The sequence below is a fragment of the Oreochromis aureus genome, linkage group 1, assembly GCF_013358895.1.
Source record: "Oreochromis aureus strain Israel breed Guangdong linkage group 1, ZZ_aureus, whole genome shotgun sequence".
Taxonomy (NCBI): Eukaryota; Metazoa; Chordata; class Actinopteri; order Cichliformes; family Cichlidae; genus Oreochromis; species Oreochromis aureus.
This window is the reverse complement of record NC_052942.1, coordinates 26,821,604-26,849,345: the sequence shown is the minus strand read 5'-3', so window position 1 is coordinate 26,849,345 and position 27,742 is coordinate 26,821,604. Positions and strand designations below refer to the sequence as shown.

Genomic DNA, 27,742 nt, shown 5'->3' with positions numbered 1-27,742 from the left:
ACTGTTTTATCCTAAATATACTAAAAAACAATATATTGCAATAGTAACATTTTAAACACAAAAAAGATTATTGTCACTCAGCCTGAGTCTTTGATAAATACATTTACTTATTTTGCTATTATGTTTAAACCAAAGAAACAATTTAACAAGTAGGTTTCTTTCTCTAATGCGCATCTAATAAAGTATTCTTATGTTGTCTTGTATGTTTTGGTATGAATGTCCTGTTATACGGATCATTCTTGGGCATTTTACATGTAAGCATCAGTGACAGTTTGTAACAGTGGAACTGAATGTGACAGCTTGAATTATTACAAGAACTGGCTTTGTTTGGAGACTTTTATGGAAATAATTCAGGAACTTTTACATTTTTCATCTGCTCTGTCTTTGTCCGTAGATGCTCACATACTTCAACATGAAAAATTTACACACAGCTGTAAACTCAGGATGAAGCCTGGCCTAGAAAATACACAGTATGATGTCAACAATCATTTATACAGCATCACCCGAAATACCTCCACAGGGCGACCTATTTAGTACTATAATTTTAAAGCTGTTTTAAAGTTTAATGATTTTGATTAGTTGGAGCCAGAAGTGACAATTTTTAGGAGAGGGTGTAGACTTGGGGAGATGTTTGGTGATTGAGTTGCTTTTATGATTTGTTCCTTAAATACAGTTCACTAAAAGACAAACAACAGGACTCTTAAAATATTTGAATCATTTTATTTTTTAACCTAAACCCAACAAAGCATTTCAAAAACATACTTTCAAATTATGTTTCGCAGTCTTTCCAACACTGTACAAACTTTTAAATACAGGTTTGGAGATGAGACCACCTTTGTACATATTTATACAACCAGTGACAAATAATGAATATGAAAATAACAGAACTACCCATATATATTGTTATGTCACATGGACGGTGAACTGGGTCAATATATTTTTATTTGTAACTTGCATTACAATTTCAATCAAATTTCCCAAAAATTTAGTTGTGACAAACTAATTAGCCAAAATAGTTCCCTTAGCACCGTTAGTTTAATGAGGCATACAAACGAAGCACATTCAGTGACATTAATGTAATTAAATCCATGTAACTAAAAATAGTTTATTTTTAAATGCGTCAAATTATAAAAAAATAATTTCCTTAATGCTGAGAAGCTGTTATCGCTTTATATTGAAACTGATTCTCTCTAAATGCATCCTCACAGTAAAGAGTATAAAATAACTGTAACGCATAATAAAACCCCCGTACAACAGAGTATATACACACCACCAGCCAGTAGTTACAAATGCTCAAGCTCAACCAACACCAAATTAATAAAATATGTAATATGCAACAAAAAAAATAATTTAAAAAAAAAATCATTTTTCTGGACCACTGCAATATTCTGTAAACCTTGGCCGAATAAATAAAGGCAAGAACTGAGTGGAACCTGAAATGATTGCAGATGTGCTTTAGCCATGATGTAGCCCCAGAATAATATATTACAGTAATAGATACATGTTAAAGATAGTAATGAGTACATATGACAAAGGAAGAAAGCAATCAATCTAAAAAACCAAAAACCAAAAAAAACAACTTCGGTCTCTCGTTTGATGTTACATCAGAAGCAAGAAGTTCAACAGTACAATAAATTCACATTGTTCAGTTAGGTCATAACAAGTGCATATATAAACGTCAATAGTAAAACCACAATGATTATAAGCTGTAATATATTTTAAAGCAATATCTGCTTCTCTACAGTCAATCATGTTCAACTTCATAGAATACAACACTTTGTCACAATGTTAATTCATTTACACCAATCTGTTTTTTAACCTTTATTTAACCAATATGTGAAACACTTTAGATTTAGAGTTTTATGTTGCAAGATAGTGTCCCAGTGTAGAAACAGAGGTCCTGCAGAAAACCCAGCACCCTCTTGTTGTGAGGCAACTTGAGAAATAACCAATGGTGTTGCATTATGTTCGGTGACATCACTTTGACAAGCAGTAGGGAGGTAGTCACCGAAGGTATGGGTTTGAATCCAATGTGCAATATGTGGTTAGGTTGAAGATGAGGGGGGAAAAAAGTGTGGTTACCAGTCAGCTTTCCATAGCTTGTGAAGTTTGAGGTTCTGGGAGTTCATGATAGTGTTGTAAGGACATTTTGTGACTATACTTCCAAGCATTTCACCATGTTCGGGAAGAACTGTGTGACTGATTTACTGCTGGTAATTAGTGGTAAATAAACGTCGCTATACCTCACATTGTATACTTCCACACCCACACTCATTACCGAGTGAGTTGCACTTATAGCTCTGCTGTAATGATGCTCTGTCTAAATAACAAGGCCACACTACTACTCCTGTTACATCTTTCCACACAACAATAGTCAGTGGGAAATATCTCTGTATTGTTCCCTTTGAACCTGTGGTTAGGCATCATGTGATTGTTGTTGTTGGCAGTGGCACAGATTTTGTACTTCATACAATTTACTGCTTCAATTTTGGCAGTTCACAGTGATTGTATACTGTTTCGCAGAGTGATCAGAAGCATACTCATGAACTCAGAAACTGATATTCAGCATGCCAGAGGGAGCTGTTATGAAGAAGGGTCAACACTGCAAACAGGCACTGTTTACATAAATCTGATTTATTTGCCAATAAAAGTCTTTGAAAATTATGAAACGCCCCAAATTGTTCTTCATTAGATCATAGAAACATGTAAAAGATAAGCTAAATAAAAAAGTCAAGCGGCAAATTACAGGAAAACAAAATTTGTGCCACGTCCACAGCTTTGGAAACGGCAGATCTAAAGTGCTGCCTTTATAACTTCACTATTCTGTGAAAAGACAGCTTGAAAAATGAAAACATGCAATCATGACTAACACGTCAATCACAAATCGTTTCCACTGCACAATTGTTTGATTAAAGACAGTCGTACTGTGCTGATTGTCAGGCACTACATAAATAAGGAGTAGTATACATACTGTACTACATGCAAGTCTACTAACAGCAGTATTCAAACTGGCATGCAGTGGCAATTTCTAAAAGACAAGGTTGCTGCTTATAGGCACCCTGAGATAGTCAGTTATGGCAACGCCACTTTGCTAAGATTCATATTTTTATTTTCTGTTGCCACTGACAAAATTGTATTTCATAATAAAGTTTTTTTTTATGCTTTAATAAAATATCTGTAATACATCTGAGCATCATAGGTAACACTTGTCCTGGACACGTCAGGAGATACAAATAAGGCAAACGGACCAGCTTTTTTTAAGCAACAAACAAACAAAAAAGTCATCTTAGACCATTTTTATGTATACCAACGCTTCATTGTAAATAATCAATGCTGAATCTGCAAAGGTCAAGCAATGGTTTAATCAACAGAAGAAACGGGGGTAGAAAAGTATCAAAATTAACGCCACAAACTGTGATTGTGTGTTGCACTGGAAAAGACTCATTTCATATAAAAGTAAGAAACAAAAGTGGTTGTTTGTATTTTGTGTTTATCCCTGAGACCGTGTTAGGCACATTGCAGTTAAAAGTTCATATCTAAACAAGTTATTATTTTCCACTCATCCATTAGTACACTGTATTTCAACAAAGTTGTTAAAAGTAAGTAAAACAGCGTAAAAGAAAAAAAAAAAAGCACAGTTGAACATCAGATCTCAGATCTCTTCGCTACTTGCCGTTTTCTGTCAGTCCCATTCTGGCATACATTTGAACCATTTGTCCAAGCGACCTTTCTGACGTAGTACAACTTCTTCGGTGGGTTGAACGTACTCATTACTCAAGTCGTCAACACGAGTGATATATATCCGGGTGACTATCACGCCGAAGAACTAGACAGAGGGAATGAGAGAGAGAGAGTCTTAATAAGCATGGTGGAAGAAAGGTGACTGTGGCTGCTTCTCATTAGTCTCATTTGTGTCTTTACCTTGTATCTAAGCCTCCCTAATGTAAGAATGAGGAAGAGATTAAAAGAAGAGATGTGAGGCGGAAGGAACAAAGGAAATGTGTGTTTAGATAAACTGGACATCCTTTGAAAGATCACCTGAAGCAACATCAGTCTGCATGAGGACTGCACAGCCTGATCAGCTGGCGGTCTGCTGGTAGCAGCTGCTTTGTATGTTTCAGAGTTTATCTTTGCAGAGATACAGTGATGCCTTTTCTAAATAATAAGGGCATGCGACTACTCCTGCCACATCTGTCCACACAACAAAACTGAGGGTGAAATCTCTCTGTTTCTCTGTTTCTCAAACGAGAACTAGCGAACTAGACACAAGTACCTCCTCCCAGCTTTTTTTCTTTCAGGCCTGAAAGAAATCAGCTAATTATTAAATACAGGTCTGTGAATGCCAAGAAAGTCCATGTACGAGGTAAATCCTCTATAGGCTTTTATGTATAATGTCTGTGCTTGTCCTATGGTAATGACTTAGAAAAAGATTACGCAAGAAGAGGAAGGGCTTTCTAATTTCCATTTCTGACTTTTCTTTTTGACTTGTTTAAGTTTGTGCCTAATGCAATTTTGAGGAATAGCTGACAAGTATCTACACAGCCTTTACCAAAAAAATATTTTCTACTTTGCAAACGCATCCAAGAAATTAAGCTCACATCTCAGATAACAAAAGCACACATATCAGCAATACTTTAATCTATTTATTTATATTTAGAGCTGGTATTCGTTCCATTTGCTTTTTCATGATTGTGAAATTTGTAGAAATAATCTCAGTGAATCATAGAAAGGAGAGGAACAAAGGTACTTTGCGTATTTTTTTTTCCATTTTAATAAGTCTTGAATAAAGTTGCTTAATATTTATTTTATTATTTTTTTATTAATTAGACCTGCACTATTCACACATCCAGAAATACACACAATTGATATCTAAACTGGAAGCTGAGATGAAAATGACTTGTCCTGCTATGTAGAGATTTCTGTTGAGTGTGATGAAATTTTCCACTTGGAACTAAACATCCTTAAGTAACCTCAAGTATCCGACAGAGTGGGACACCAGATTAAATGTTGAGCAGCACCTGAGAAATCGGGATGTGTGAGAAAGAGCAAAAGAGAAGCACCTGTCTAATGAACCGGACGACTGACACCTTCTGCACAGCTCTGTGAAGTTCAACATGCTTATTAAAGTCCAGCACAGCCTACATTCATATATTCATAGCTGCCAGAGTGTGTGGATTATTAAATGTATGATTGAAAATGGGATTCATGAGGGTAGAAATGGCAAAGTAATGAAAAACAGCATCTGTGCTGTTACATCCACACTACCAATGGATCTGGTTCAAGAAAAGGGAAGGATGAAGGAGTATAAGGTGTGTAGAGTGAATGAATAGTGTGCATTTGTAGATTTTATTCTTTTAATGCTGGAAAAGAATAAAAGTCTGATTTAAAAAGAAAATCTTTGGTCTATTTTAAGTTCAGAAAGAATATTTTAAAATAAAGTTCATTTTTGTGTTTTTATTATGACCTGTTTGGTCCAAGCAAGTCTAAATAAATTGGACCAGCAAGTAACTGCACATCTTATTTTATCTCCCCTAAGGCTGTGGTGCTGTCAGATGTGCCTAAGCAATTTACATTTTATTCCACCTGCTAATCTGGGTTTTGGATGATTTATTCCACGGAGCTCTAAAAGGTACACTTGATAGGTCTCTGCAATCTGTTTTGGTAAATACGGAAGCAAGTACAAGTTTGCTTTCTCAAAATCTGAAGTACAAATGACACAACACTGCAGTCACACCTATCAACATCACGAAAAGGTCAACTGAAAAACTGTACAACGTTGCATGAAATCTCATAGGACCTCTGTTCGACCACCTCTAACATTATCTCCCTAACCTGCGGGGTTCCACAAGGTTCAGTCCTGGGTCCAGTATTATTTTCTTTCTACATCAGTGGTTCTTAACCTTGTTGGAGGTACCGAACCCATCCAGTTTCATATGCACATTCACTGAACCCCTCTTTAGTGAAAAATAAAATAGGATTTTTTTCAAATTCAAGACATAGATATGTTTTTTACTGGTGCACAAAATGAGCCGTGCATGTCACGGCGGAGGCTCTGCCGAACCCCTGAGACCGACTCACCGAACCCCTAGGGTTCGATCGAACCCACGTTAAGAACCACTGTTCTACATGCTTCCTTTAGCTGGCCTCATTTAGTATTTTAATGACGTTTCCTATCATTTCTATGATGATTACATTCAGCTATATATGTCTTTTAAGCTTTACCAGGTAGACCCACTGTTAACTGGGTTTAGCTCTCTAGCAATTACCTTGTTTTAAATGATAACTTGACTGAAACAATAATTATAGCACCTGAACTATATACTAAAATAAGTCCGGCTCTTGCCTCTTTGGTTCAAATGTCCAGTGTTTGAAATCTTGGTACAATATTAGATTCTTCTCTGGTCTGCGCAGTTGAACCGAAAAAATAAAAATAAAAATAAAAAAATCCCGCATTTGTGTTTAGATTATTGTAATGCCCTGTTTACTGGTTTTGACAAATAATCTCTCCAATCTGTACAAAATACTGCATCCACACTATTAACACGTTCTAGAAATCAAGCTTACAACACTCCCATCTTGTACTCAATAAATTAGCTCCCAATAGATTTTACCATTTGTTTAAAATTCTTGTATTTACACACAGAGTGCTAAGTGGCCATGCTCCAGATTATTTATCTCATCTTCTTACAAACACACTGCTGCTCACTATCTCCATTCACAAGTTCAGAATTTGTTAGTTGTTCCTCGTACATGACTAAAGGCCGGGGAGTCTTTTTAGTCTACATTTAGTTGTTTTGTTTAAACAGGCTTTCTGTTCAGACTTTTATTACATTATTTATTTATCTATCTATCTGCCTGCCTATGTCTGTCTATACTTTTGTATTGAGTTTAACTTTTAACAATTAAATGTTTAAAGTAAAATTAAATGGTAATTGTTCTATAAACATCCATGGTGGGAATAAATATCCATAATGCAAATAAAACTAATTTGGCTACAAAGTGATACAGATAACTCCTCATATATAGTACTACACATTACAATATAACTTAGTCATCTTTGTCTCAGGTAAACCATACTAAACCAGCCTGTTTTTTGCAGCTAATGTTTTGTGTTAAATTGTGCTTCTAAAAGGCTCTTTCAGTGCATCTTTTTAAATCAGATCTGTTTGGAGGTTCATCCACCCATCCATTTTCTGTCCCATGGGCAACAATTGAAAGATGCATGCCTCTACTCTGTGCCCCTCCCCTCCAGAGCTCTGCACCTTTATTCAAACACCCTTTTGAAGAAGTTAATTGCTGTCGTTTGTACCAACCATTGACAGCTTTCCCTTCACCACAGTAATAACTGTATTTGTTTAGAACTTTTTAAAACACATAGTTACAAAGTGAGTCATAGTTGGGATAAAAACACATTAAAAATGAGTGTAAATATTTGCACATGCAAACAGAGTCAAGCACATGGTCTTTCATTCATTTCTGCATGAACACTCCTATACAAACATAATAGGAGAACAAAAGGCCAGAGATAATGGGAAAAGCTAACCTGTAAAAAAATGAGTAGAAAGGTAAAGCATCTGCATCATTATCTCACTGTACACACTGTACAAATCCACTCCTCAGTATTCATCATAAAACTGCTCATGAGAGAAACTTGTCTGTTTATTGGTGTTGATAGTGTGTGTGTGTGTGTGTGTGTGTGTGTGTGTGTGTGTGTGTGTGTGTGTGTGTGTGTGTGTGTACCTGAGGCACTAGGATCAAAAACAGAAGTATGACCATAATCTTATAATTGTCCAGCAGCCAGTAAATGAATGCATTAGTGCAGCCTCTTCTATAGATTTCAGGCAGTGGTTGATGCTGTGGGACACAGAGCACTGGTGGTTAGTCCGATTTTAAAACTACAAAAAGTCAAAGGCATCTCCCTCTCCTTTCTTCCAACTGTTTAACTTTCTGTTCCTTGCTTATAATAAGACCAGTCCATTACTTAATTATCTGAAACTTGTCCTCAGTTGTGTGAGAGCGACACAGCACATACACATGGCACATCCAGAGTTATGCTAAGAAACATTCAGCTATCAATGACATTAAAAAAAAAAGCAGCAACTGCCAGTTTTCTGTCTGCAATTCCCAGTTTAAATGAACCTTCTGTGGATATAAAGCATACAACAGTCACAATAGATATTTCAGGACATAATAAATTGGGAAGAGCTCTAATAAATGTTTCATCTTTGTTTTTTTATTTCCAGCACAGACGTTTTATGACTTTGAGGTCTTACCTTGTCATCTAGGGCCTTGTACCCACACATAGTGTTGGGCACTTCATTAGCCTGAAAGAGAAGTAAAATGTTTCAAATAAAAATTAACAGAAAGCTGTACAGTGTGGGGACAGACAGGAGAATAAAAGCTTTTATCTAATCTAACCGTTTTATCTTCAGAACAGAGTCATCTGCAGCCTATATCTTGTTGTATTAAAACTAAAATTAAGTGGAATTAAAAATAAACCTCTAAATCTTTATATCCATGTTTGTTCGCAAAGATAAGTCTGCATTAAGGACATGTATGCTCTGCTCTACAGAATCCGTTGCCACTCATGTGAGTCATCTCTGGCAGGTTGGGACCTGTTTTGCCATTTTCTCTCTGCCAAACATTCTGTCAAGACCATTTTTATTCCACATAAAAATGCTGCTAGTCAAAGAAAGAAAGAAAGAAAGAAAGAAAGAAAGAAAGAAAGAAAACACTTGTCTTTAGGCTGCTTAACAATCTTTCCATTAAAGTTGTGTTTAGAAGTTAACATACACACGTCAGGGTAATTTCAGGCTTTTACTGATTTTTTTAAATTGTTCTTTTCCAAAGGTGGAATTATTTTATAGCATACATCTTTAATGACCTTAAGTTTATTCTTGGATTTTCTCTAATCCACACAGGGTCAAAAGTATGTATATAGGCTCTAATATACATACACCCCACTAATAATTGGTTAAATGTCACATAGCAAATTGTAGCTTTACCAGATTGGTAGCTTTTGGTAACCATTAACAAGCTTCTACCATAATTCTGGCACTTTTCTTGGCAGAATTGGTACAGTTCATTTAAATTGGCTGGGACTACTTCACATATACCTCTTGTTATTGTGGCCACGTAGCTCAATCTTTGACTTGTCTGACCATACAAATTCTCTCAGGAAGGCATTTGGCTTGTCCATGTGGGTTAAGGCTTGAAGGTGCTGATTTTGAAGCAGGTGCTTCTTTCTTGGTCAGCACCCTGTCATGTAAAACTAACTTTGTATTGGACAGAGATGCTGGTGTTCCAGACTTGAGTCTTGGTGATTTCTGGATTGTTCCTGAACATCCTAACAAACTTTCCTTTAATCTAAGGGTGATAGTTTGGGTATTTCAGTCAGTGGAAAAGTGGTGAGATCCAAATAGCTTGTAATCACACACAATTGTTTGAATGATCTTGGAATTATCTTGTTTAAAAATGGCACTGAGAGATCTTTCCAGTTTGAATAAATGCATAATTCTCATTATTAGATCTTCAGTGACTTCCTTGGACTTTCCCATTGTTTTTGTGCCGCAAAGGGAACTTACCAGTTGTAGTCAATCATGATTACTAATGAGAAGTAAGCAGGCCTTGTATTATATATAATTATGTTAAACTACATTACATAATTAAATTATACATAACGTGTACTTATGTCAATCATTCTACTGACAGAGAATCGTTTAAACCAACACTAAGCACTACTGGACCCGTAACGAGCTGCTAATCAATTTCTTTTTTGATGCTGTTGTGAGCTGGGTCTGTATGATACAGACCCGATCAAAAGTTTAACACCACCTGAAAAGTGGCAAAAAATAAAAAAATAAATAAAATAATCATATTTCATATTTTGCATGGTTGATCTTAACAAGATCCAACCATGATTAAACTATAATCCAACCAAGATTAAATGCCGTTTTCAATAAATTGCATGCTCAAAAAATGTTTTGTCTCACTCCCATTTCTTCTTGTTGCATATTAAAGCTCTGCTTGGAACCTGTTTAATATCCAACAATGCAAAATATGATTTTTTGCCATTTTTCAACTGGTCTTATGGCAGGGGCTGGGCTGTGCACAGAACTTAGTAGAGTCTTTTTTTGAGTTGTTGTTTACAGTTGAGTGCGTGACAGTGGGCAAGCTCCAACAGTGAGTTTATGCAGTGTGCGTTCCTGTGAAGTGTCGAAAAAAGGCTGCTCACTGCTCAACCCAGTCCCCCTCTGTGTTCCTGCTGAGGTGAACCCATCCGTAGCAGAGATCTCTGTTACAACAGTCTTATACTGGCTCACTAAAATGCAAAATTGTGGAATATTTTTTTTAAACTAACAAAAAGTTTGAGCCAACACAGAAACTTTGTAATTAAATTAAATTTAGAGAATGTAGGATGAGATCAGTTTCATAAGTTCAGACACAGTTCATCAAACTGTTGTGTGTTTAGCTCGAGACTTTCTCTTTGTTCTCTTTGTCCTTATAATTACTGGACAGTGTAGGTGTATAGATTACAGGGAGCCTTTGCTACTTAGAGGTGGAGAAAATTGCCTGCATATGCCATGGCTAAGGCTTAATCACAATATAGGGTGAAGAGGTGCATTTTAAATGTCACTCTGCATGCAAGAGCAATTACTTTAAGCCCCAGACACACAGACAGTGGCAACCACAGAGCACTAGAGAAAAATGTGCATTCCTTAACGCCAACCACTTTGCAAATGAAAATCTGAATTTCAGTTGTTTAGCAGTTGCTTGGGGCTGCAAGCATTTTGGGTTGCTGGGGGAAAGGAAGGTGTCGCCGACAGATCTCTAGGCCTGTGTGACTGAGAGCTTCAATCACTCACACACACACACACACACACACACACACACACACACACACACACACACCTTAAAAAACGAATTCAGGAACAAACATGATAAAATTACAGATTAGTTGGTATCTAACTCTGATCTTCAGCTCTCACTGTAGATAAAACTGCATGCCCTCAGTGAGAAGGTGCCTTCCTGAGCAAATAAAATGCCAGCATCTCACAGTGTGTAATTTGTCTCTCAGAAGTGAAGCTGCGTGGGATTTTGGGAGTTCTCCTCAGCACAACTGCAGATCAAAAACCCTCTCATGAGACAGATGAGGATGTATCAAGATAAATTCACGTCACACTTTAGCCACTTATTCACATATTTTCACGTGAATATCGACCCCCAGCAAACCTGGAATCTTTAGCTTTAACTAATCAGACTTTGTTCATTCCCACTGCAGCCACAAAACACCTACACAATATTTTTAAAAACCTCTTAGCATGAAGTGTTCATTAACTCCAGTGAAGAGACAGGTGTGTTTAATATGTGCAATCCTCTTTTACAGGGGACCTAATGTATTCTAGCTTCATATTTTTCATAACTGGACCCCATTAAAAATAGGTCAGCATGAGATACAGTTTAAGATGGTAAATGCCAGAGTCATTTTGGTCTTTTAACATTTGGTTTACACGTTTGAATTTATTTTAAGGATTTTCTCAAATCCACACATATATTAAACTGGTTAATATTCCAAACCACATATCAGTCTTGATGAGTGTTTGGGGTTATTGTCCTGCTGGAACACCCAGCTGTGTCTTAGTTTTAAGTGTCTAGCTGTTAATTTGAGATCAAGTTGAAGAATTTGGAGGTATCTACTCGGTGTAATGTAATGTACCATTGGCAGCAAAGCAGTCCCAGAGCATGACACTACCACCATCATGCTTGACAGTTAAAAGTTTAAAAACCTCAAGTTGTCACTATGGTCAAAAAGCTCAATCTTTGACCATAAAACCTTTCTCCAAAAGGCATATGGCTTCCAGTTCACGGCAGATTTGAGCCTTGGTTTGTCCTGAACATCCTACAACCTATTTCTTCTTATGTGAAGATGACAGTTTTGGTATTCTTCCAAGCTTTTGCAAAATTGTGCTTACATAGACCTGTCTGAACTGATGAACTGATGATCTGCAGTTGTTTAGAAATGGCCCCAAGCGACTTTCCCAACGTGTCCAAATCTACTAGTCTCAGCTTTAGATTTTTGCTGAATTCCTTGGATTTCCCCTCGTTCCGAATATTTGTCAATCTGACGAGTGCTGTCAAACAAATCTTTTTAATGCTGATAAAAAGAAACTACTGGTTGTAGTCAGTAATTATCACTAACAAGAAAGTAATAGGTCTTGGCATTATCAAGTTAAAAGACACTGTAGAACATTTAAAACCACTTCTTAAAAGATTTAAGTGGACATATGTATATATTTGAGGCTATATGGACTAGAAAAAATACAATATAAGTTCAAATTCAAACTTGTGCACCCAATTCTTGTTCTTTTTTTTTTTTCCAAACAGTCATTAAAAACAAAAGCTGTTCAAAGAAACCATTAAATGTCCTAAATTTCCATGACATTCGTGCCCATGATGGATGTAAACGTCTACCCACAAGTAGTTTCTAAAAAACATCATTTAAATGTTATATACCATGTAAAATATGTACTTGTAATTATGTACTTGTAATTATAATAATAAAAATGGTTTAAACATAGTAGCTGAACATAAATTGTGCTGTAGCAGTATTATCAGAAGAGGCAGAAGCAGTTAGCATCATGCATAGAAATTGGTAATACAAGAGTTAAGTATTATTGCAACAGGAAAAGCATATATTGTACCAGCTGATGTAGTGGTAAGACCATCAGTAATGACACCTACCGTAGTAGTAACACAGCAGGTATATGGGACACCGCAGGCTAACGGACCAGGCGCACTACAGTTGTGGTACATGTTGACTTTCCAGTCTTGAAATTCTTCACCTCCACAACACTTAAACTGACAAAGATGACAAAAATTAAAGGTAAGAAGGAAAAGGAAAGTGGTTTTAAAACGCAGGAGAGACAGAGAGAGTCAATAAGTAACCAACTAGGTGAACACGATTAATTTTGTTGTGGTGGTATGATGCCAAAAAGTAGCATTTTAGGATGAAATTAAGCACAATTAACAACATTTTGCATCCAGTTAGTATTCAATTCAATTTTATTTATATAGCGCCAAATCACAACAAAAGTCGCCTCAAGGCGCTTTATATTGTACAGTAGATTATGTAGAGTATGTGATTGTCCGGGTGCTTCCTCTTCAAAAATCAGTGTACAGTGTACACTATGCTCTCTGTTTCTCACGTTTCCTCCACTTTCAGCCAGAATTTGAAAGGAGCAGATCGAAGGTTTGTACGTTTCCCCGTACAAAATATTTTACTAAGCTGTTTACAAGACAAATGAGGTAGAATATAGCACCAATATTCACATTTAGATGCAGCTGTGTTTACTATCCAAATACGATTTTCCACTGGTGGCAAAATTATTTGACTGTGCAAACGCAGCTTCCCCCTTTCATTCCTTCTACCACATTCTTGAAAAGGTCGGTAGGTGTTGTGATATTTGCACATATCCAAAAACCTGCTTATATCTACTTCCTTCATTACTTTTAAGAGCAGGTGCGTTTTTCCTTCCCACTAGAAATGTAAGCTCTTCCTCGGGGATGCATCTCTGTCCCTGCCTTGTAAAGTGCTGGCTGGTCTGTTTGTGTACAAAATACTCAGAGCCGACTCCGGCACAAGGGCATCCATCTGTCTATCCATCCATTTCCTTAATCACTTATCCAATTCAGAGTCACGGGGGGTTTGGTCCCATTTCAGATGTCATTCAGTGAGAGGCAGGATACAACCTGGACAGGTGGCTCGTACATCACAGGCCATGTATCAGAATTTATGTTAATATTCAGATCTGAGGAAAATATTCCCATTTCGAAAGAAAACCTGAAAACACAAAATACTTCACCAGGAGGAGAAAAAAGGACTAATTTGGAATATTCAAAGAGAATTTGCTGCTTCACTGACCTGCATCAAATTTGGAAATTATCATCTTCACAAGAACAGTGAAACATTATGTGTCATCACCTGCAGCCACGTGTTGTAGGATCAACAGAGGCTGCACCAGCCATTTTTATTGCCCTCTTTTTTTGCAAAAACCCCAAAAACAATCAACAGCAAACAAACCTGGGAAAACACATTAGCATTAGTAAGACAACAACATATTTATAAACATATTTATATGTTTATAAAGTTTTAATAAAGTTTTCCTGACTATACAAACAACACAAATCCCACAATAATACACAAAATCTCTGTTCATTTGTTTCCAAACTCTTCCTAAATGATCAGCAGTTGTGCAACCAGAGTTGGCACAGAGGTACATCTTGGGACCCTGAAGGCTTTCACATCATTACATTGCCTAGCAACCACCTACCAACAAGCTTAAATGACCCATTCATAACGTTTATGCACCTACAACTCCTCGTAAGAATATGTTATTTTCATGCTATAAAAATCATATCTAAATTATATCTAGAAAAACTTAAATAATGTGCATTTTATGAAGTCTTAACGTTGCCTAGCAACCAACTAGAAATGGACTAAAATGACCCATTTGTAGCATTTATCTAGCTCCAAGACCTATGAAAAACCTAATATTGTTTTTATTTTATAAAAAGAACATCTAATTTACATCCATGTAAACCTGAATTGCGCACGATTTATTATGATGTCATGTTTCCCAGCAACCACCAACCAACAAGCTAAAATGAGAATTTGTAGCGTTTTTGCATCTACAACATGTCGCAAAAGTATAGAAGGGTTTTTGTTTCACAATATCTAATATCCACAAAATTTGCAAAATATGCATGCTTTAATGTGAATGTCAGTCATGTTCTCTAGGAACCACCTAGCAATGTAAAAATCTAAATGTTTTTGTAAATCAGGTTTTCTACGAGCAGTTTGCAGTTCTTCAGATTGTATTATAAGAAAAGGTGGTTCAGGGGGCATTTCCTAAGCTGTGTTCATTACTAAGGCAATCAGTTTTTTCATTTTATTTAGTTCTTTGTACATTTGCTAAAGGCACAAATGGGCACTTTCTTTGCTCAGTTTTCATCGTACAGAGTGGAAAAGTTGCTTTGGTGTGCTGAACTGTGTTTCCCGTTTTCATCCAAAGTTACAATAAGACAGTTTTTAAGGTAGTGCTGACTGTTGAAGAACAAACTCACAGTTAAAATAGGGCATAAGCCTTAAATTGGCACTTCTCATTATACAAGACATGCAAATGAACTTGTCATAGCAGTATCGCCTCAGTTAACAATTAGCATTAATGGGATACAGCTATAAAAATGGGAAAAATGTCTCAATTGATGCCACTCTGAGTAAATTACGGCTGCCGTTTGACATCTCAGTTATTTTTGTTTGATTTACACTTTCACTTGGGGTAGATAGCAACTGCACAGCTGCCTCAGAGAGTAAAGATTGAGGGAAGCAGAGCCCAATACTGGTATCTCTGCTTGGTAGTCACTTATTGAATCTAATATTTTATTGGGAGGGAGAACATGAGGGAGAAAGAGAGAATGAGACAAGAGATAAAGAGGGACGATGAATAAATGAATAGATATGAGAGCGCTCTTTGTCAGGCAGTGTCATCAGTATGCTGATATGATGACAGTCTGCCAAAGCAATACTCCCTCCTCTGTTGGTGTGATTCTGCACAGCTGTTTTTTTAGAACTGGGTCAAGACCCAAAGAAAGGTCACACACAAAAAACAAACAAACAAAAAAACCCCACAACAACAAGCAAAAATTAATATAAGAACACCGAGTTCTCAGTGTTGTAGGTGCAACAGTGGAGTATCACCCAATCTAATCCCGTCTATGAGCAGACTGTCATGTTCAATTCATTACGCAGCCTCATGAGATAAAACTGAAGCATCTTTTCAAAACACGTTCATCTCCTGAGATTCTGATGTGACGTGTGAGAGTGATGGATGGATTACACAACAGTTTGTTTACTAAAGTTAAGGGTGAAATACAAAGTCATTTAAAAGTGATGTGACAAATTTTTATGTTTTCATGAAACGAACCCGATACAATTTATTTCTGGTAGATCGCTAAAGAGACAGTGTCTGGCTGTGCTGGCGATACAGAGAATATTGTTTTTTTTTCCTCCTCATTTATTTTTATGACTGCACTGGTGACAGTCATGACCGAAGCCATTATGTTCTGGGGTTGTCCATCTGTCCAAAGGTCTTAAACTGGCAACCTCATGGAGTAATTGTTAAATCAGTTCCCTTGACTTCTCTCTCCCTCTCCCCCCCTAATGTGTGGCTGAAGGAATTCTATGTGTTTACATCCTCATGAATGTGACATGTCAGGAATTTGTATAAACATTAATTGGTCAAAAAGTCACCCTCACAAAATATTTAGCTGAGCTGGTTTGCAGAGATATACAACAGTAAGGTGGTAGCTCGAGTTTATTTTATTATTTTTTTATTGTGACTAAATTCCCCAAATGTCTCCTGGAATTAAATATTTGCAGAATAAGTGACTAATTTTGTGACTGTCCAGCTGACTGATGACTAGCTGCTTGCATGCAGACTGTGACTAACCGTATGGTTAAGTCCCCGTCTGAGCCAACCGCTCAAAGCATGGGTTGCAATTACAGCAACATAATGAGCGTATGATTACAGGTTAAAGACTGAGGTGTTTTTTTGCAAAAAGTTTGCTAAACTTTTCAGGATCACTCACTATTGTTACTGTATTAATAATAACCATAATTATGACTTTATTTATATAACACTGTTCAAGCTCCACATTATAACGTGCTTCACAGGAGCAACAGAATAAAACAGAAGTGACAAATGTAGGAAAAAAAGACAATTCAAAGTAAATTTAAGGGGAGGGAAACGCGTTCTCATAAACGTATTTTTAAAAGATGATTTCAAGGAAGTGACTGACTTGATTTCGCCAGACAGGTTGTTTCAGAGCCTCAGGGCTCTGACTGCAAATGCTTTGTCCCTTTGATTTTTTTAAGTTGGGCCCCTGGAACAGGCAAAAGACCTCTGGTGCATATAGTAATTACTAAGAGGTCAGAAATGTAGCTTGGAGCAAAGCTATGAAAGACTAACAGAAATCAGTAAAATCTTAAATTTAATTCTAAACATAGTGTAAAAAAGTAAGAGAGATGTGATCTTGTCTCCTCGTTCTAGCTGAAAGTCTGGCAGCTGAGTTCTGTAGAGTCTGCTTTAACTCAGTAGAATGACATTCACAAGGATCTAGAGGTTGGCCATCTCCTGGCAGCCTCTTTTTCTACAAAAATATATATTTTGCCCAACCAAGTTGACGAATGGTTTGCAGCTGTAACTGAAAGAGGTTGCTGCACCAAAAACATGCATGTAATTCTTTTGGTCACTAGCAGATTGCTGGTAGTGCTGCAGTTGCCCGTAGTTGGCATGGAAGACGGCAACTTGTATGCAAACACTTGCTAATGAAACACTGACCAGCTGTGAAAATTTGAAGGCAAAAGATAAACCTTTCCAGCTTGCAACTCAACTAAACGTTGTGCCTTAGAGCTAAATCCAATGTATTTTTCTTATATTTTCACTACTGCTTGAAGACTAAGTAGTGAGAGTTTGCAAAGACGTTGGCGGCTTCCATAAGAACCACTAGCAACCAAAGCAAGGAAGTTGCCAGTGCAGCACCTAAAACCCCATTTGTGACAGATTGCACCTATCGACGCCAAACAACCTTGAAGAATACAGTTTTTTCCTAGTGACTTATGGTAATACATACCGGTAAGTTCACTGTCTGGTCTCTAAAAGTGTGTCACTCAGGCTTTAGTTCCCATCAAACCAGTAGGCCTTGTAAAACCAGCAGCTTGAAATTTTTACAGCAGGGAACCAGTTCACCCACTTCCCCGAGGCTGATATAGCTCCTGAAAAAGAGTTTTGTCTGTTTTTACAGAAAATTATAGTATTTTGTCATTTACGCAAAAAAACTAAGTGCTGTAATAACTCAGTACATTTGTATAGGTACAGTTTTATACTCTATTAGATGGATGGAAAATGTTCCACATAATCATAACCATACTGCAATATAAGTTTAATGTCTCTACCTCAACCCTTGAAAATGAATACAAGTGTTTTCAGTAAGTGGAAGGCAAAGGTTAGTGTTTGTGCATTCATGTAAGATTTATTAATGATTTCGTACTTTTCTTGTTTTTTACTGCATTTCGTATTATGTTTCTGTGTTTATTATATTTTCATTGACAGACACCACTGGATGAACTTTAATGTTATGCTCACAGTATTCTCTTAATGAAATTTACCATGTCTATGCACAATTGCTATGCTTAAATTGCACCAATGCTTTCCGTGATGAATCCAGAATTCGCTTATAAATATGCATGATCACTTCTGAGTGAAACGTACAGCACTGTGGAAAGATGGCGTTTGAAAGAGTGTCTGCCTGAATGACTTTTTTGTTTGAAGTGCTCTAACACTTCTTGGTATACACAACAAAGCCCTGCTGCAGTGCTGTGGGGGTATTTATTGCTGTGCCTGGGCGCAGATTGTGGTTAACAAATGATGTGAAGTTTTCAAGCTCCATTGTTTTTATGAAGCAAGGTGTCTGCAGTGGCTAAGGTGTTATCTAATGAGGGAAATGAAAAGTTGTTGCTCCTGGCAATGAAACCAACAAGTGGTCAATAATATGACAACTATTTTGATAAATTATGCATGTAATTGTGTGAGAAAAATGTCCCCTCTGTCTCCTCTGCAGGGGCGAAGAAAGAGGCAGCTTCTACTGGTGGAATAAATGTCACATCTCCATTACAATACTGAGGCACAGTGGATAGAAAGGTCAGCTTGAAATCAGCTTAATACCGGATATGATACGACCTACCACTTATACATGAATTCTGCGCTCAGAATGAGATGTTTCCTAATATCTTTACAGCTGGAACAAAAAGCTTACAGATGTGCTTTGTCACTGAAGACACAGCTTTAAGTATGTTTCAAACTAAGAGATCAATTATTTTGTGGTTCATGTGACATTTATCATAATATCTGTGTCAAAGGAAGAGCCATTAACAGTAAAACCAGTGATAGCGTCACACTTACAGACACTATACAAGATTTCAGATACGAAATGGTTAAAATTTATTTTGTAAAAAATGGAAATTCGACTTAAGGCCCAACTCTAACGTTTGTCAACTCCTCAGATGGATTTTGCTTGGTCTTGCTCAGGTGTATGTCTGCTATGTTAGTGTGTAAATGTAATGAGAAAAACAAATATGCAAAACCCTTCTATGTGACCCCATGCCTGTCCTACTTGCTTTATTCGGTTAAGAAACAGGAAGTGGTGGTGTGCTTATTACAGTCTGGAGTTTGAACCCTAGAGTCATTCCACATCCGCTTGTAGAACCAATCGTCAAGAACTTGAAGTAAGCAATTTTTTGTGTGACTTTATGAGTCTCTCACAATCTCTCACATGAGGTGGGGAAATGTTGGCCCACTCTTCACCATGTTGCTTCAGTTCATTTGGTGATTGCAGATTTTTGTCTATACACAGGTTGCGCAAGTCTTTTCTTTTCCCATCCATTCTGTTGTAGTTTTGTTGCTGTGCTCGGGATCATTGACCTGTTGCATGACCCGGTTTTGCACGATCTTTAGCTGGTAAACATGTTGCCTCACATCCGACTCTGGTATACAGAGTAGTTCATGGTCGAGTCAGTGACTGCAGGATGTCCAGGTCCAATTCCAAACCAGTTTAAACCATCACCCCTCGACCACCTCTTTGTCCTGATATGCTGTGTTTGGCTTTTACCAGATGCGGTGCTATCCATTAAGACTAAACCTCTCCAATTTAATTTCATCACTGTTGATGTGTTTCGTTGTTGGCATTGTGTAAAAGACCTGAATGCTCCGGATCAGCAAACTGGCAAAAATTCTGCTGTCAGAAAGGTGGTCACACTTGCTGATGATCATTTAATCAAGAGCATTTGATTAACGCCTACTTACCCATTCCTATGGAAGCAGTAAGAGTGTACTTCATTTTCCCACACACTGCTTCTGCATTTTGGCTTAATGTTTGTTAATTAAATAATGACATGGTGTAAAATGACATGTTTTTTAGTTCACTTGAGGTTGTATTTACCGAAATTTAGAACCTGCTAAGGACCAGGTTATTTTTAACATGTCCTGATACAGAAACCCTTAGATTAGAAAGTGGGTGTGCTTTCGTTTTTAAGTGACTGTACATTTGGAGTTTTATCTCAGTTATTAAAGTGAAGATGTCTTAACCTGTACAGAATCAGATTTTAATATTGTCAAGGAGAGATTCACTTAAAGTCCATCTTAAAATAGTACTCACACAGCTATTTCTCTGCTCAAGTTACTCTTTTCTCTGATCCACGCTCCTACTGACTTCAGAAATCTCTATAAATATTTGGAGCTGACCATACCGATAAATGTGAGGTAAACTGGAAATATTCTATTCCATTTTTTTGTGTTGGCTGAACAATAGACTGGCAATCTGTCCAGGGATGTACCCCGCCTCTTCCCCATCACAGTATAAGAGATGGATAAATGAATGGATGGATGAAGAAACTCAAAGTTATAACCTTGAAAGTAGGCAATGGTTTAATTATGGAAGTTCATGTAAGGAAAAAAGTGTGAAATTCTCAATTCTCAAGTCGGTCCTTTATTCACAGAGGGTGTCACCAGTTGGGCATCCTACCAAATCTGAATAATGGTCACTATTTCACTGTAAGAATAGTTTTAGTGAGAAACGTCCGGAAAATTATGAAAGTGAAGCTTTGACCTTTCGGATTTAAAAGCATCATTATATTTTTTATCCTATTAGACATGTATGTGACATTTAACTATTTTAATGCAATTAATTCATCCTTAAGCCAAAGTGAATGTTTGTGCCAAATGCTAAGAGTTTTCAAAATGCATTCCTGAAATGACACATTCAAGAAAAACAGAAAACAATGAGTCCAGCATGGACTGTCACCAGAGGGGATGGAAGAAAAATAGCATGGCAGAAATTAAATTCTGCCTCCTCTGACTAAACAATGTGTGTGTCCTGGCTCTGAATGTTGGATTGTCAGTTTCAATTTCTGGATTCAGAGACCGTTCGATAACAAAAAAAGAAAAAAGAAAAAAGAAAAGAAAAAGTGCTGAGGCAACTGTTTGGGCTCTTAGGCATGAGGGCGTTGTCAAGCCTGAAAACTGGTCCCAACAATCAATTTTTCTTTGTTGTTGCAATTATGACTAGGAAGTCGCCCCATCCAAAACATCAGCAGCTATTTACATGTAGACTGGGACAGGACGCCTCCTGTTGAGTTTACACTCAAAACACCTTCTGGCATTTTGCAGGAAAGACTCCTCTGACCCTTTTTGCATTACACACACACAAAATGAAAATAATCTGACAGTACATACGGAGGTGTCATCTAAACACATTAGAAATGTTTTTTTCTTCTGACTGGATATGAGCTTTTCCAGAGTTCAATGGGCACACGGGATGACATTACACAGAACACATTAAAATAAAAAATAGATGGTTTTATAATGTAAAAGAATATTAAAAACACTGCTGGATACAGAACTGTGCTCAAAGTTCACAGACCTGTATGAGCAGTGAAATATTCTGATTGCTCACAGACAAACGCAACATAAACTTCCTATTCAGTTGTTCTCACCTACCCACCGACAACAAAGGGACGCCTTTTTAAATCTTATATGAAAGGAACAGAAAAAAAAGGCACCATTTACATGACACAAACACAAATGCATGACTGAATTTGGTACCGTTCTCACAAACAAAAATAAATTCAGGACAGTCTCAGTTCCCTCCAAGTTTGTTTTTTTCAAACATGGTTTTCCATTGAAGTTCTTCAGAAAAACACTTAATCTCTCTAAGAGCAGGGCAACGGGGCCAGCAAGCAGCTTTAAAAACCTTTACAGGCTTCTGTTAAATTCCTTTCTAACATCACTGAAGCAATCTTTGCTCCTATAAAGTTCTTCAAACATGTCGCTGGATGAATCGGCTGCCAAAAAAAAAAAAGAGGCTCCTTTTATGTTCTGACAGATAATAAATCGGAACTGCTTTTCTACGCAACAAACTAAGATCTGCATAACCAAGGTGCTGCTGATCTTTGACAAAAAATAAATACACCAATCTAATTGTCCTAACCAACTAAGCACATGCATTATTTTCAGATGTTTTTTCCTCCAGCAATAACAAACCTTCTGTGTGAAAGAGAAAGATATTAATTTGTAAAAATCTTGTTGCATTCTCTCTTTATAAACTGACCAGATTTATTAGGCCTCTTCAGCTGCCTGTTAATAACCTGCTGAAGATCAAATTGAGAGAATAGGGAAGAAATGTGATTTAAGGTAGTGTGGTTGTTGATGCAATTCAGACCCATCTGAGTATTTTAGAAACTGCTGATCTACTGGGATTATCACACGCAGCCATCTCTAGGGTTTACAGCGATTGGTTAAAAAAAGAGAAGTTATCGAATGAGCAACAGTTCTCTCAGTATAAATGCCTTGTTGATCAATTTACACATCCAGCTAGTATAGAGTACAGTTTGCCTGTCCTCGTGCCTGCATTGGTAACCTCTGGGCAGTGCAGTTTTCTCACACAATCCAAAGACTCTAACGTGAGATTAACCGGTCATTCCACAATTGTTCATAAGTATGATCGTTCACATGAACCATCATCTGTCCCTCTGTGTAAACCCTGTAAAAGATCAGGGTGTGCTCGGTGTATTACAGAGACAAAGCCCCATCAAAGCAAAAGCCAGTATCCTCCATTCAAAGATCGACATGCATGAACTGTTTCTCATCCTGAGAAAGTTTTACAAACACCCATTATCAGTTACCCAGTCCTGACCAAATGCACACAAAGATCTTTCTTGTAGCTTTCATGGACAATGCTCAAATGCTGTTAAATCTGCCAGTCCACAACTGTGTAAAAAATTCAGCCCATTTTCTAAACCACCAAATCACCTGCGACACAATGGCTTTAGGGAATTCAAGCACCCTGCAACTATCACGCAATCAGGCCACAAATCCACAGTACACATTCCTTAAAATGATGAAGGCCTGTAGCGTGCAGAACATATGCCCGCTCTCCTGTGCTAATCAGAGTTTGTAGCTGGCTGCTAGTTTCAATGTGTGACCAGTCCGCTGTCCCCTACAGTGCATTACCATATGCTTGATAAAAGCTGGGAAAGAGATCTCCAGCTTCAGGCTGTGTGCATGGCAGCTCGGTGTGCTCTGATGGTCATGCACAGCAATGCAACTAAAAACTTTCAGTGAGGATTCAGGTTCACTGGTTGTGCAGTTTTAAAACAACAAAAAATCCTCAGCTTTATAATAATAATCAGGCTTTGTCTCTACTGCAGGAGATTATTAACATAGACTATATACAAAAGATGGATACTGCTACTGTGACTTCACCCATAGTCTGCGCACTGGATTTTGGTCTCATTTTTGTTTTTTTATCTAGATATGACCATAACTGGATGTGAGTGTTTACCTGGATATTTACCAGCTAATACTAGTTCTGTCTAACTAGCTTGGCTGTCACATTATAGCTGTCATTAAAGGGCTTATAACAACAACATGCACCTACTGAGAAAAAAAAGAAAAGAAAAAAAAAGAAAAGCTAAACACCTGACTCTTTACTGCATCTTTAAGAACACCTGAAGCATGTCTTTAATTCTAGTTTATAATTTATAGATTAGAGGGCATAACTTTAACCCTTGAAACTATTTAAACAGATCAGTGATAGGCTGTGATATTTATTTATCCTTTAGCTGTGTATTTGGGGATTTATGGGGATTTACTAAAGTCAAGTCAAGGAACTTTGGTTTCTGACTTTATTTTAAAGTCCTGAGGGTTTCTGGGTGATTAATACAGTCTGTATGTAAAAACAACTTTATCACAGGTGATGTTTATCAAGTAACAGGAAATTAAGAGTCGTCTTACCCTCTTCTGAACGTAGTCCATGATGTTTTTGAAGTCCAAGTCATCGTAGTAGTTTACTATGCCCTTTCGAATGTTCTTGTTCAATAACGTTTCCGCCTGTGAGGGAGGAAAAAGAAAGCAAAACTGTGAATAGTACAGGAGAGGAGAAAGTCAGATTATCACATCTGTCAGTGGAGCTTTAGAGTTACTTGTATGTGTCAAAAACCATTTGGTTGCCATTTTCGGTGCTGTATGAAATGTCTTTGGGCCGACACGTCCTGTAAGCAAAACTGCACTAGTCCATTTATGGTGATGTATTTGTTCTCATCTTGTTTTAATAGCACACTGCATGCTGCCCAACAGTTACAGTATGTGGACATGGTTAACCTTAAAACAAAGAGTTCAGCCACAACTCCAAATAAAAGCAGAGCTGAATATAACCCATGCTTTTGAAAGGAGAAGTTGGAGGTTTTATTTGTAGTGTGACTTTCAGGGTTAACTGTGGAATTGCATTAAGCTTTAATAACCAAACATAATCATGAATTGTTGAGCTTAATCAACATTTTAGGGGATTTAAGGATTTAAGAGCTTTGACTGAGCAAAATTATGATCAATTAAACAGTTCTGAATTTTTTTTTTTTTTAATGTTAGAGCTTTTTTCCCCTCCTACTTGTATAAAATAAAAAAAGCAGCCAATTGTGTCTCACATTGTGCGTGTTGTGTACCAAAATACCCTCCATGTTAAAGGGTATTTCGGTACACAACAATCAGTGTGTCAAACAGGCGCCCGCTGAGAGCAAATGCTATCATAAGTCGAGGTGACTGATTCACTGAACCAGGATATTAAAATGAGAGAGAGTTTGACCGCTCACATCTGTCAGTCACAATCTGCTGCTGTGGGGTTACATTAAGTTTAATATATAAGCTTATACAGCCGCTTGGCATAAATATTTATAATTTGGAGGTCTCTTAAGAGAATTTGTTGAGAGCTTTTCATTAAATGTTTTCATTCAGGGAACGGTTCATTTACTCCACTAATTTCTCCACTCTGATACATTAGTCTTATTTATAGTTCATTGGAGATGAAAGCAACAAAGCGCTGTTTTTTTTTTACCCTTTACTCAAGCCTAATATTGTTCCTTTATTTCATTCTTTGAAGCACCGGCGACAATAACGAATCGAGAATGCAACCTCCTCCATTAGGGCCACAGAGATTAAAAGAGATTTAATTTTTCATGCAATTTCTTTTCTTCCTCTCTTGAACATATCAGGTCTTGACAGTGGATGTACTGGGACAAGGCACCCACATTTAAACCAAAGTCTGATGTGCACATTTGTAGAACTAGAGCTCAAAGGGCATCATCTCCTCAAATAGGATGTTAATTAAAACGGGATGCCAAAAATCCCGTCTTTTTTAAAGTCTACATACTCCATCACTTGGCCCATTTTCAGGGATTCTTTTAAAGATTGCAATCTCTATTGTGCTCTCAACATTTTATACGTGCAACCCGTTGAGCCACATTGTAAAAGTACGCCTTGTCATGAAAGTCCATATGCATTGAGATGGTGATGCAAGAAATGGAAATCTGTTGTGGTCGGTTTTACACTGAACAGATTAAAAATGTGACCAGTGTATCACTAAGAATCAGTCAGTTAATCAGTGAAATTAATTTCACTTTAATTTGGCAACCAATTAAAACGATTTCCATGTTTCCTACATGAGAGTGTCAGACCTGAAATGCAATCAGTAACCTCTGATGTTCAAACGTTTCAAAGAGCAGCACATAGAGCATAGTGAGGGAATTAAATAAATATACTTCAAATTAAAAAAGATTAATGATTAATTCATTTTTTCAACACAAGTGGTGCTTTTTTGTGTTCTGGCCAGAGTAGGTGACCTTCGGTTGTACAACTTTGAGCAGAGGAGGGTGAAACAAAGAGTCAAGTCCCAGATCTTATGTTTGTGAGCCAGAAGTGGAAAGCTTCATTAACAAAGAATGTCATCTCGGAGGTGGAGGAACTTCAGTTTCACGTCTAAGAGGCTCTTGCTGGATGCAAGTGGTAGATGTGAATTTCTGTGTCTGTAGACAGCAACAGATTTGTGATTGAATTTGATAAATCAGCAACAAATTCAAATTTTACTTGTCACATACACAGTACATGTAGCGAAATGATTGTGTCCAAGCTGCGGACAGGCTGCATACGTAGCCGCGCCATTCCATGGAGTCTGTTGGTGGCATCATGATTGATGCCACCAACAGACTGCATGCAATTGCTAACTGCAGATTGATGACAGACCGAATCTCTCTTATTGACATTTTATCAGCATCTTGATTTCGAATGTGTTCATCGCACATGGCCACAATCCTTTTAGTTGTTAACTGGAGCTAAAGTCAAATACTTCACAGAAACATAAGACATAAAGCAAAGAAACTGAAATCATATCAATCTTATATCTATGTTAAGGGGCTCAACAGAAAAACAAACATAATACATCTGAAAAGCCTGGTCTCTTTCAATATTAAACACAAAAAGCTATAATAGTTTAAATAACTGTAAAAAGAAAAGCTAATCTGACATAAAAATTAAAACAGATTTAAATAAAACACAAGCCTTTATCGTCAAAATGGGTTGAGCCTCAGGGAAATGAAAGTTTTCATTGTCACTTGTTTACCCATCTGTCTGAAAGATTAGGCAAAAACCACTTGGCAGACTTTATTAAAACTAGGCGGGGCTGTGGACAAAATTATGTGGTGTGGAGTTGTCCTCCGCAGAGGACAGAAGGATTCTTAAGCTCTTCCCAACAAATCCACATCAAGATATTTATGAGAGTGAGCTATTTATAAAGAAAACCCAATGACGTCAGGATGTTATCAGAGAACTGGTGACGTTTGCTTGATTAACATGAATCTTGTTTAGATCATATTAGTCATCATCCTTCGCCAGTTGTGTTCTGTGCAAACCTCATTTCTCAGGGCAGGTCTAGAGGCTAAGCACCTAACAAACTGATTCTGTAATTTGAATAACCATTAACGCCATCTTGTTTTTTTTCCCCGTCAAAATTAATTATCAAAAGGTTTTCATTTAACAAAATTATATGAGGAATTTTATGCCTAACGAACACGGCGCTGTAACATGCAAATGAGAAGGAGATAAGTCATGTCAATGTTATCTCCCCCTTCATGCCGGTTATGGTGTGTAAATGATCTGTGACTCACGGTGCGTTGTGCTCTCCTCTCAGGTGTAGCTGGTCTGGTGTGATTAACTGAAAAGCAATAAAGAGGGGGCAGGACCCTTGGAGTGCTTTCTCTTCCTCTACACACCGTCCAGCCAGTGCAGCGGTAATTTTTGGCTGAACAGTTTTGAATTATTTTGCGTTTTGTGTATGTGTGTGCGGGGTTTTTGTGTTTTGGGGTTTTTTTGACAGGTCCAGAGGGTCTATTTTTCCTGCTTTATTTCTGTTCTGGTGATTTTGATGACAGTTTAAGTTTATAAACAGGACTTCAGACCCTACAGACCCTAGTTTTACTGGCTTATCTACCTTCTGTTGTTGGCCCTTCTTTAGTAATTATGATTAAAAAAATGCAGCTTTAACTTTATAAGATTATTTTAGACCTCTCATCTAGAAAGGCTTGGATTACAATAAAAAACAAACAAACAACCAAACAAACAACAATGACATATTTACATCCAGATGTTGTTTTTTTTGTAATTCTGCTTGAACAAACCTTCTTTAGTTTGGGCCACAAAGTGTATTTTAAATATACAGAAAATTATTGTTTACATAACATCAAATTTAATCCATGTGAAGTGGACCAATTTTCATTATTTTAATAAAAGCATAATAAACAGTGTTG

General features: G+C 37.2%; 1 protein-coding gene across 1 annotated transcript in view; it reads right to left on the bottom strand.

Moving 5' to 3' along the window:
• Positions 1 to 704: 704 nt before the first annotated feature.
• The window catches only part of tspan15 (tetraspanin 15), a 63,352-nt gene continuing 36,314 nt past the window's right edge, over positions 705 to 27,742 (bottom strand). Inside the window, exons 5-9 of the mRNA XM_031737963.2 lie at positions 23,907 to 24,002; positions 12,742 to 12,858; positions 8,274 to 8,324; positions 7,741 to 7,854; positions 705 to 3,826 (exon numbers count right to left, since the gene is read on the bottom strand). Coding sequence (XP_031593823.1) covers positions 3,683 to 3,826; positions 7,741 to 7,854; positions 8,274 to 8,324; positions 12,742 to 12,858; positions 23,907 to 24,002 — 522 coding nt within the window. The 3' untranslated portion in view covers positions 705 to 3,682. The remainder of the gene's footprint in view (positions 3,827 to 7,740; positions 7,855 to 8,273; positions 8,325 to 12,741; positions 12,859 to 23,906; positions 24,003 to 27,742) is intronic.